Here is a 12,779-nt window from a genome sequence, read left to right as displayed (position 1 = left end):
GCCATACTCATTAGTTTGTACATTGTTTGTAGCAGATTTGGGCTACAATGACAGGCTTAAGATATGTTGGCAGAGACCCTGTGGCCTGTATAACTGAAAGTATTTACAATCAGGCCCTTTAGAGAGAGACAGACCAATCAACCAACCAACCAACCAACCAACAACAACAACAAAGAGACCCAACTTCCATTCCAAGATAAGCCAGGAGCTCTGGTGGTGTAGTGGGTTACACTTTGGGCTGCTTATCACAAAGTCAGCAGCTTGAAACCACCAGCCTTTCCAAGGGAAAAAGATGACGATTTCTACTTCCATAAAAAGTTACAGTCTTGGAAACCCACAGAGACTCTCAGGCAATGAGTTTAATCTGTTTGGTTTTTGGTTATTTCCAAAATGTAGATGAACCTTGCTTTATTCTAAGTTCTAAAAGACAAGTACAGCATGAGTACGCCACGTTCACCATTTATTGTTGTTAGGTGCTGCCTAGTTGGTGGCAGTTCATAATGACCTTGCCTTTTATAGAACAGAATGTAGCGTTGCCTGATCCTACACCATTCTCACAACTGTTGTTATACTTGAGGTCATTGTTGCAGCCATCGATCTTGTTGGGAATCTTCTTTTTTTCTGATCTTCTTGATTTACCAAGCTTAGTGCCCTTTCCCAGGAACTAATACCCCCTGGGAATATGTCCAAAAAACTTGAGGTGAAATTTCACCATCCTTGCTCCTTAGGAGCATTCTGGCTACACTTCTTTCTCTTTTAAAAAATTATTTTATTGGGAGCTCTTACACCTCTTTTCACAATCCATCCACCCATCCATTGTGTTCACTTTTGTACATGTTTCCCTATCATTATATATAAATATATTTACATATGTACATGCCTGTATTTAGACCTCTATACATGTCCTTTGCCTATTAGCTCTTTCCGCTATTTCCTTCTACTTTCCTCTTATCCCACTTTCATGTTCGGCCTTCATTTGGGTTTCAGTAATTCCTCTCAGCTGCATTGCCCTTGATCAAGCCCCACCAGGAATCCTATACCCTCCTCGCCATCGATTTTAGATAGCTTGTTGTTCCTCTGTCCCTGGGATTGCTGATACTCCCCTTTCCCCCGCCTCCCCCTTTTTCATGTCCCCCTGGAATCGTCGGTCCATTGCTTTCTCCTCCAGATTATTTATCCCGCCTATCTTACCTAGATAGACATGAAGAGACATTAATAAGTTCAAAAACAAGACAAAGCGAAACCAAACAACAAAAGAAAACAATAATGCAAACAACAACAATGAAAAGCCTATAAATAATTCCGGCACTGTTTGTCGACCTTTAGGAGTGTTTTCTGATCGATTCTGATGGGGTGCCACACCCTGACCCCAAAGTCTATTTTTGGTATCCCCCAGGACACGTTTGTTCATTCTTCTAGCAGCCCATGCAATATTCAGTGTTCTTTGCCAAGACCACGAATCGAAGACATCAATCCTTCGGGCTTCCTTATTCATTGTGTATCTTTCACATACATCTGAGGTGACTGAAAAACCATGACTTGTTTATCCTGTTCTTACTTGTCCACTATGAAGATTTGTTACTTTTTGTTGAGATATAATACATATTGAAGGCTTCAGTCCTTGATCTTCATCAGTAAGTGCTTCAAATCATCTTTGATCTCAGAAAAATTGTATCACCAGTATATCACCACTTATTAATAAGCCTTCCTCTAATCCTGAGGCTGCATATAATTGAGTTTATCATAATATTTGCTCAGTATACAGATTGAATACATATACGTCTTTCCTGGGTTTCAGCCTCATATTATTCTGTACTCTGTTTGAAGGACTGTCTCAGGTCCCACATGAGCATTATGTGCCCAAAAGAACTGATCAATTTTCAGCGATTTCAGGAGGTAATATTTTATCAAAAAACAATAACTTTGAGGATAGAAAGGCAGACTATACTTTCCATTTTATTAGCAAAAATTAAGGCTTTGAGAACTGACCAAATAGCAATTGAGATGTTTCAACAAATTGAAGCAAAGCGGAGCATACTCACTTGTCTTTGTCAAGAAATTTAGAAGGCAGCTACCTGGCCAACCAGCTGGAGGTGGTACATATTTGTGCCCATTCTCAAGAAGGTGACAGGATGTGGAAAGTATAGAATGGTATCATTAAAATCACATATGTGTGAAATCTTGCAGAAGATATTGATAAATGGTTACAGCAGACATCGGCAGGGACCTGGCAGAAGTTCAAACTGGATTCAGAAAAGGACATGGAACAAGGAATGTCATTGCCAATGTCAGGTAGATCTTGACTGAAAGCAGATCCATCTTATCAGAAAGATGTTTACCTGTTCTACTGGCTATGAAAAGATATTGGACATGTGTGGACAGTAAATTGCAAAGTGGGAATTTCAGAACTTTAATAGAAACTGTAAATAGAAAGTACATTTTAAATAAAGAAAACACATGGTTGTAGTATATAAGGAGCTCTTCTTCTCATCAGATTGTCTCTAGCCATATAGCTTTACAAAGCCCTGAACAAATATTGAGTGTACTCGCTGCAGGAGAGAGAGCTTTAAAAAGTTAGTGGGGAAAAGTCCATTACCTTTTGATTCTTATGCTATGAATTTTTTGAAGGCCCATCATATTTGCTCACGGCCCTGAAGGTAAGGAAGGGGCTGCTTTGGTCTGAAGTGATTTGTTTCATGGGTGGGAAGGGAGGAAAGCCAGTAGCCATGAGAAACAGGAGTGGAGTCAGTTTTGGGGGGCTCATGGATTGAACTAGCTCAAGATGCTGCCTCTTCCCTTCACATCCTATCTCCTACCTCAGAGACTTTATTCCTTCCACCTCCCCCCCAGAGGAGACCAGACCATGTTCTACTCATGCTGCATTTGGATTTTACCTGTCAGACTGTGGCCAAATCACTATTTCTTCTGCCCTCCAGGGGTCATTCATCTGTGGTAAATGATCTATCTTACTATGCCATAGTGAGAAGAAAGAGGGACCTTGTAAAACATCAATTTTTTATTCTACTCTCTAAACAACTGGCTTGAAAATAAAAATTCAAATATCTTGAGCCTGTAAATTAGATATACCAGGTGATTGGAAAATAAAGTCCTTTCATTCATTCATCATATTGATCTTTATTTATTATTTAAAGTATCTAAGCTTTCTATGGACTATAGAAAATAACCAAATTTTACTATAATACAGTAGTTCATTGGGAGGAAAATAAACTTTAAAAAATGGTATCTCATTGTGACCTATGTTTTTCTGCTTGTTGCTGGTTTAATTTTTCATTTGTGCCTTTGTTGACAGAGAAAAATTTTGCAGATGGCATTTTCCTATGTAATCAGTTATTGTCCTATCTGATTCATCACCAGACATGGCATGTCAGTAAATAGTGATTCTGCAATTGCTTCCAGACAGTTATGTTGTGTGATGTCAATAGCACTGGCTGATAACCTTTCTGGTTATTTAAGTCATAAGGTGAAATGGAGGAAATTTTGTATAAATACATAGCTTTAAACAAGTCAACAACAATGGCTGAATGAGTTCAGCAGAATACAGGGCATTTGTGTGCTTGTGGATGAGACAGTAACCATTTTAAAAGGTAAAGACTGTTTCTTAAAGTGAATGCCTTTTTATATGGGACTATATATGCATACTTATAAACATCAGTGACGTGCATTATTAGACACAGCCTTAATCTAATTGTACAGAGATTTGCCTTATGCTATATGGTGTCAGGTCTGAAACCAAGCAAACAGAATCCTTTGTGTGTTTGCTTCTCCTCATGTAAATTGGGGTATGGAAATGACTCTCTTTCCCCAACTTTCAGAAAGAAGTAGGATTTCTTCTTGATGTACAAATAAGTGGGTACTTTTACATCATCCAAAATATATAGATGTTTTCATCCTGGGCCACAGAGTAGGTTGATAAAATTTTCCACTTAACAGCAATTAACTTTATTATCATTTAGACAAAGCCCAAAGGTTCTAATGCTTTGGTTTCAATGGAATGTTTTGGAATGATCACTTACTATTCACTATCTAGCAAACTTTAAAAATCTAACCACAATTACAGGTCACTCGTTATACTTCAATGTGGCATATAATAAATATGCCTTTAAAGTTTTTACAAATATGTTGTAGAAGAGTTACTGTGTGTTCAAATACAGGTTTTATTAAGTGTTATTGAGTGTTGCATTTGTCACAGTTTTATAGAAGGAAAATTACAAAGAAACATTAACTAATTTATTCAGCAAACATTTATTGAACACCTATTCTGTGTCAGGCCCTTCATAGCGAAACTAATCCCATACACAGTTGAGAGCAAAGCCTGCCACTGGAATAGCAGTATTGTGCTTGGATTGTAACTATTTGGGGAAGGTAATGTATCTTAGGTAATAAACTGTGGATTTAATTCATGCTTCAAGATTTTAGGAATTAGCAAGATTGTATTTAAGCCTATAAACATTTTATGGGGCCTTTTCTTGGGAATTGATATTCACAAACTAAAATTTTCTGTTTTATATGGAGGAGTTAGGCTCAGCTAATATTTTTTACTTTACTATCTTCCTTATTAACAAATTTCTCACTTTTAGTGTTAGCCAAGCCATCATCCTGGGATTTAGTAATATTCCCTTTTGTCAACATTACTGAACCGGCTAAACCTGGGGGTGGGGTGGGGAGGGGAAGAGCAGTTTACAAATGGATAAATTAAATTTTTATCATTCTTTATTTTAAATAGTTATATTGGCATATGTTTGACATATCATAAATTTTATCTTTTATTTGTATTAAAACTTTTGCAATCATTACCACAATCTATTTCAGAACATTTTCCTTCTCATACACATTGGTAGCTCCCATTTTCCCCTGCCACACCCCTATCCAGCTACTGTCTCTATAGATCTACCTATCCTGGATTTCACATGCAGAAAGTCATACAAAACAAACCCAGTCATACAAAAGTATATAAAGAAAAGCAAAAAAACCAACAAGGCCAAGAAGAAACAAAAAAACCTCAATCAAAGAGAAAGCAGAAAGTATTGGAAACTGAAACAGCTTTGAAATGGGTCACAAAGGAGATCAAATGATAGGTTATTACCTTTTAACCTAACTACCTCTATCATAATCAACTTTACAATGCTCACGATGTAAAAGCAAGGTTACTCGCAGCCCTCCACTATGGTCAGAGGGGATTTACCAGAGACTTAACCCATGTGGTGAAACTGCACATCGATTTTGGGCTTCCACTATTACCCCTTCTGTAAAATGGTGTTCAGATGATAAGCTCCGATATTCCCTCCTTCAGGTTTGGATTTTATTATGTACAATTTACAATTTCTTCGATTATACAGCTGGTGTGCTTCTTCCATGAGGACTTAGTTGACACCTCGCTTAGATGGCTGCTTGTTTGAAGACAAGTCTTTCAGACACCACTTATTCTGATAGCGGGGCACCATCTAGTCTCTTCACCACACTTGGCTGTACCACTCAGATCTCGGTGATCTCATCATGAGGTTGAACATCAAGCAGGGCTATTGTCATCAGAACTAATTGTTCTTAGATTGGGGCTAGAATTAAGGTTGAGCCTAAAATCTATTCATGTATCTCTGGTTCATTTTAGAGACATCATTATTTTATGATAGAGAACATTATAAGTCATCTCCCTGGGCATCAAGTAATTCTATTGATAGTGTGATTAATTTAGCCAATGATATAGAATTAAAACACTGTCGAGAAAAGGAAAGTATACAAGTATAGGCTGGCGTCAGACTGCAGTACATGGATTGTTGATTTATACAGACTTAACTCTTAAGTGACTGGACACTATCTACATAAACAATGGGGCTTAGTGATAGGGTAAAAGTTTCAATAACATCATCATACTTAGAAAAACTAAATTGTTTTGTTTCTCTATATTTCATGTATTATGGACTGCTTGTGATAATTAATACATTAAAATAGATCATTAATAAATTATACTTGTACTTAAACTAAACTAGGCTTGTGTCTGTACTGTTCTCATAATTACAAAGCATGAAACCAAGTCTAGTCACCAACTTTATTTACTAATATGAAAGCTTGTGGCAAAAATGGAATTAAAAGGTAAAAATTAAAAATAGAAATTGTATTTCTCAACATAAGCTCTATCAGGTTCATGAAATTTTTGTGAATAATCATACCATCCTTATTTAGTCCACCCTTAATGAACCTGGGAATTTAATCATGTTAATTCTGTCCTTTTTCCATTATTAACTGAAGAGAATAATAATTTTTACACCTAACATTCAGAAACAAAAAGAAGTCAAAGGTCACATTAGGCAGGTGTGATGTCTGGTGCTTGAAACTCTCACCAGATTGCTCTTGTTTGATGAGAAGAATGAACAGGAGCATTGTCATGATACAGGACTCTGGTGAAGCTTTCTTAGGTGTTTTTCCCCTTAAGGTGTTTTCCCTTTAACTTTCTAAGAACCTCCCCATATTAAATGCAAAGTCAACAATAAAAATGCTTTGATTCCCCCCCCCCCCAAATAGTTGTCATGACCTTCATTCTTGACTAATAGTCACTTTTCTTTGACTGGACTATTTCCATCTCTTGGTAGTCATTGCTTTTATTCTGCATTGTCCTCAGGATTGTGCTATTACATCTCCTGTTACAATGCTATGAAAAAATGCTTCACAATCTTTTAAATTAAAATATTTGATTGTGATGAAATTCGTATATCATGAACTTTCATAGTTCAGTCGTATTTAAAAGAATTGTCTATACATGACGACAATCAGTTCTAGTGCATCCTGCCCCCTTCTGTTTTCATTATTTGTTCCCCAATTCCTTTCCGCCTCCCTTTCCCCCATCCCTGATAAACATCAATTCCTCTCTGAATACATCCACCCCTTTTGTACTTCATAAACTGGGACACATCTAAAGACAAAAACAAATCAAGAAATAGTAAATATATTAAAAGAAAAAAAGAAAAGACCATGTCAATATTAAAATAACACTGAGTAAAATCCACTAAAAAAACAAGAAATATATGGATTGTGATAAGAGTTGTATGAGCCCCTAATAAAATGTTAAAAAAAAAAACCAAGAAATATTTAAAACTAGAACAAATCCAAAATGAGTCAAAAGGGATATCAAGTGATAAGATAAGCATATTATAATGTAGTTCCATCTGCCATAATCAAGTTTACAATAACCTTGTCAGCAAGGTTATTAATGACCATTGACCATGGTTAGAGGGAATCTGACTAGATACTCTGCAGATGGGCTTTGGGCTCTCACTGTTATCCATACCTTTCTGCAAATTGGGTGTTCACAAGCTTTGATATCTTTTCCTCCATTGTATTTGGATTTTCATTATTGTCATCTTGGGATCATACAGACTAGTGTGCTTTTCCATGTGTATTTAGTTGATGCTTCATTTAGATGACTGCTTGTTTGAATACCCTATTTATTTAAAACCCCAAATGCTATTCTGTTTGCTAGCCGGGCACAATCTGCTTACTTCTTCATGGGGGTGAGTATTGAGCAGGGCCATGTCACACAAACAAAATGTTCTTGGATTGGGGCTAGAATTAAGTGGGAGCCCAGAATCCATTCACTTGTTCGTGGATTATATATAGGTCTTATTATCCTTTTATGGCAAAAAACATTATCACTCATCCCCCTGGCTTCATGATCTTGATCCCCTATGGTTAAAATTTCCTGAAAGCTTGATCCAGGCACAATAGTTTGGTACTCATCAATCAGAAAGTTTACTTCATTTATCAGTCTGACTCTTGTACAGTGAATCAGTTGAGATGTCTGTGGTGTTGGCTATTGTTTCTACTGTTAATCACCAGGCCTCATAAAGTCTGGCATGGAAAGAATTGATGTTTTCCTTTCAGATCAGTGTGGACGATTTGCCATTCTAGGCTTCATCTTAACTACAATCACAATCCTTCTTAAAATGAGTTTCCCATTTGTAACTGCTGGCGAGTGGAAGAAGCATCTTCCCTGTCAACCTTCCCTAAAGCACCAGTGATTTCACCATTCTTCCACCCAGGTGTTACCATAAATTTGATGCTTGTTCTTACTCCAATTTTAGCAGAATTGATGTTGTTTTTCAAACTGATTTTTTATTCTCAGTGCCTCGAATTGTATCCCATTCAGGGATGTTATAACAAATTAGTATATGTTTTATTTGGGACAAAAAATTTTTTTCATAATACACATTTTCCCTTTTTATAGTCCACCAAAACCCCAGTCTTAGGAATCAAAGTATTAACCAAGGCTAATTGATGAATTTATTCATTGTTCTTCTCTATTGGAAAGACTTCATACCATTTGGTTGTTAGTTATTATACATAAACACATGTGCCTACTCCAAAGCAAATCAACCCAGATAAAAACACATAAAAAGCGAACCTTATTTCAAAAATTAAGAGTATTATTGATAATATAGAGTTTTTACTTTAAAATAATGTACTTTACCATCATTATGTCATAAGCTTTCCTAGTTAATTTTAAATAGAACTTTATTTACAAAATTTAAATTTATATGACTACATTTATGTAAAACAGAATATATTCCTGATTTGGGGTATGCATCTATATATTTTATGAATGATTTATGAGACCCTTAATAATTACTGTTCTTAAAAATTGTCAGTGGTGGGAGGACTGGTAGGGAATTATCAATTTAACCGAGAGGAATTACTGAAACCCAAATGAAGGCTGAGCATGGTAGTGGGACAAGAGGAAAGCAAAAGGAAATAGAGGAAAGAAGTAAGAGTCAAAGGGCATACATAGAGGCCTAAATACAGGCATGTTCATATGTAAATATATGATTATGGGGGAAATAGATCTATGTGCATATATTTATAGGTTTAGTAGTAGGGTAGCAGATGGACATTGGGCCTCCAGTCATGCACTCCCTTAATACAAGAACACTTTGCTTAACTAAATGGTTATTCCATGATACCCACCTTCCTGACACAATCGGTGAAGACAAACATGTGCATAAGCAAATGTGGTGAAGAAAACTGATGGTGCCCAGCTATCAAAAGATATAGCATTTGGGGTCTTAGAGGCTTGAAGGTAGTAAGCAAGCGGCCATCTAGCTCAGAAGCAACAAAGCCCACAGGGAAGAAGCACACCAGCCTGTGTGACCACAAGGTGTTGAAGGGATCAGGTAGCAGACACCAAAGAACAAAAACCATCATTGTGTGCTCACCTTCCCCATATTAACACTGAAGACAAATGTGTGCATAAGTAAGTGTGGTGAAGAAGGCTGATGGTACTTGGCTATTGAGAGATACAGCGTTTGGGGTCTTAAAGGCTTAAAGATAAACAAGCGCCAATCTAGCCCAGAAGCAACAAAGCCCACATGGAAGAAGCACACCAGCATGTGTGATCACGAGCCTGGTCCAAAGGGACCAGGTACCAAGCACCGAAGGAAAAAAATATATATATCATCTTGAATGAGGGGGAGTGCATGATGGAGACCCAATGCTCATCTGTAGACAACTGGACACCCCTTGCAGAGGGGTAATGGGGAGATGAGTCACACAGGGTGCAGTGTAGCATAGATGAAACACACAACTTTTCTCTAGTTCTTAAATGTTTTCTCCCCACCCACTGTCATGATCCCAATTCTACCTTACAAACCTGGTTAGACCAGAGGATGTACAGTGGTGCAGATAGAAACTGGAAACACAGGGAATCCAGGACAGATGAACTCCTCAGGACCAGTGGTGAGAGTGGTGATTCTGGAAGGGAGGAGAGGGTAGCAAGGGGGAACCGATTACAATATATATAACCAACTACATATCACCCCCTCCCTGGGGGGTGGACAACAGAAAAGTGGGTGAAGGGAAACATCGGGCAGTGTAAGATATGATAAGATAATAATTTATAAATTATCAAGGGTTCATGAGGGAGGGGAAATGGGGAGGGAGGGGGGGAAATGAGGAGCTGATACCAGGGGCTTAAGTGGAGAGCAAATGTTTTGAGAATGATGAGGGCAATGAATGTACAAATGTGCTTGACACAATGGATGTATGTATGGATTGTGATAAGAGTTGTATGAGCTCCCAATAAAATGATTTTAAAAATTAACTTGTGAACTTTGTAACCAAAACACTAATAGTGCTTTTTTCACACTGTGAAACATACCATTTAATATAAAATGGTATTTAAAATAAATAGAAGACAATTTGATAGCAACAGGATAGTAAGCTTTTAAAGCATTTTTTTTTCTTTTGCATCATAGGAGATACAGCAAATGAGCAAGAAAAGGAAGCAAGAGGTACAAGTTCAGAAGTCGAAGGCAGCCAACCTTTGGAGGTAAGTGAAATACGATGAGTCCTTTTGGAGTTTCACTGAGCACATCAGAATGATTGCATATTCCTCCGAGGATAAATAGTAACATTTACTCTTGCTATGGAGACAAGTGCCCAGATACCATTGAGTTTCTTCTAACAAAACAGGTGATCTGCTGAAGGTCAATGGAAAGTATAGGCCGTGGTTTCCCACAGGCTACACATTTTCTAGTGGGAAATAAAATCTTTCTGTTGAAAAAGAAAGTATAGAGCACCTAATTTAAAGATCACAAGTAGCTATCTTGGATTACTTTATAATATATATGAATAAATGTGTAATAATTATAAGTAAAATTATTAGAAAAGTATAGAACCTTACTAAGTAAATTATAGAAATTTACTTGCACCTATAGGGAAAAAATAGAAAATAAATTCTTCAGAACTATATTGGTTTACCATTTTCGACATCAGAGTTCATTCTCAGGTAGTGCTCTGTACAAAGAGAGATAGGTCTTTGTTCCATACTACATTACAAATCTATTTGTTCTTTAGGGGTACTTAAAAATGAAATCAGGACACTTTTATGTCTACGTACTAACTTTAATTCCACTCAGGAATAAATGTCAATTACTCGAGTGGAAGGAGTGTCCACATATGTGAACCTTTCCCCCTACACCTGCTGGTGTTCTACGTGTAGCAAATGAGGCCAGGAGCCTGGATGTTTGTCCCTTACTGCTTCCTCCATGTCTAGCACAGAGATGCTTATCAAACATATTTGTTAAATGAATGAATTAATGCAACTATAACCTGAAAACCGAGAGTAATACTTAATATAAGGAGGGAGATTGTTTAATTTTGGATGTTCAGATTTTTCACATTGAGCATACATTTTATAAACAATACTAAGTGCTTTGAAATAAGTGAAGTATGAAGTAGATGCATGAAGAGGAAAGTAAAATCTTTGCCATAAAACTGTACAATTTTTTAAGCATACAACGAGTATTTATTACGCACCTGCTGCCTTCCAGGCTCAACTAGCTGAGAAGATAGTAGTGAAAGCAATATGTCTAGCTTGTATGTGAAGCAACTTAGTCTCTTTCATTAATTCACCATTTAGTGAGTGCTGACCAAGAATAGTGTCTTTGATTGGAAAAAAAAAGTTTGGTATGTGAGGGTGCTTCAAAAACTTCACGGAAAGTTATATTATATTTTAATTCAATTTCCCAAGAACTTTTTGAATGGCCTTCTCTATTGGGCATGAGGGGAACCACCAGCATGTTTCAGAATATCCATGGCTTGGCTCTATGACTCGTTGGACATGTCTTCAGAACTGAATTATTTTCCCGAATTGATTCATTGATAGAGTTTAAAAATTCTGAAGAGAGACTTTTAAAAAATTATTTTATTGGGAGCTCTTACGGCTCTTATCACAATCCATACATGCATCCATCGTGAGAAAGCTGTTTTTGCAACTGTAATCCTCAAAAACTGGAAAGTAGTTCATTATTGTGCTATATCATAACCTTTTCAATAATAGAAGCTAGATTGATAAACTCATAACAAGTGTGTCAAAAGTCCCTTCTATATGAATAGCTGGTAGACAGTAGGAGGCCAGTATTAGCCATCAGAGAGCCCACTAGTGTAGCAAAAAGAAAGAAAGAAACAGAGCTTCTAGAGCAAGACCACAGGGTAAAGTCATAATGCGGAGAAGGGAGCTTTTAATATATCAAAATTTTGGTGAATTCAAAGCAACATACACGTGGTGTACTATTTCAAAGGAAGTGTGTGGTACACCAATGAGGGGAACAATTTAAAGATACATGACTCCACGAGTGTGACTTAGAGAAGTAGCAATTTTCAGTGTATGTGTGGAAACTTAGAAAACTCTACAAGACACTCTTACATAATAAGTAGAATAAAATAGACTTGTTAAGTTCCATCACTCCAACGATAGCTACAGGGTTTTAACAGAAGAGGCGCCATTTAGGGGGAATCAGGGCGGCATCAAGCAGCAAGTGGCCTTGGGTTGTCGTTGGATGCTGTCGCGTCAATTGCTAATCAAAATGCCTCCCTGTGACATTGTAGAAATACCCCTCAGATGTTCTTGTCTGTACTTGTTAGTGAAGCCAACACCAGCTCTTTCTCTCGGGAAACCACTGCGTGGATTCCCATGGCCAACCTTTCAGTTAGCAGTCTTACAGCCATCAGAGATCCTTAAGCAAATGTAGAGTAATTTTTCTTACTAATTTTACAATGAACAGTTCTGTTCTTAAAGAAGGTTTCTGGGAAATGAAATGCTTCATTAGACGGGTTTTAGGAACAACAGAAGCACGCCATGGTATGATATTACGCACGTCACTCTTAGTGCAAGATAATCATGGGTAATAAAATAAAGGGTAGTATAACTTGGCTGGTAGCATAGTGTCATTTTAATGGTCATGAAATATTTTGTTAAGTGGTCTGTGATATTC

At 37.1% G+C, this 12,779-nt stretch overlaps 1 protein-coding gene across 3 annotated transcripts in view; it reads left to right on the top strand.

The window, feature by feature from the left end:
* Positions 1-12,779, top strand: part of UMAD1 (UBAP1-MVB12-associated (UMA) domain containing 1) — a 209,438-nt gene that overhangs the window by 140,346 nt on the left and 56,313 nt on the right. For all 3 annotated transcript variants that reach the window (XM_075558365.1, XM_075558364.1, XM_075558366.1), the window contains one exon: positions 10,260-10,333. In XM_075558365.1, the coding sequence (XP_075414480.1) occupies positions 10,260-10,333 (74 nt within the window). The remainder of the gene's footprint in view (positions 1-10,259; positions 10,334-12,779) is intronic.

The sequence above is a fragment of the Tenrec ecaudatus genome, chromosome 9 (assembly GCF_050624435.1).
Source record: "Tenrec ecaudatus isolate mTenEca1 chromosome 9, mTenEca1.hap1, whole genome shotgun sequence".
Classification (NCBI taxonomy): Eukaryota; Metazoa; Chordata; class Mammalia; order Afrosoricida; family Tenrecidae; genus Tenrec; species Tenrec ecaudatus.
Note: the sequence above shows the minus strand (reverse complement) of the source record. Positions and strands in the feature narration are given on the sequence as shown.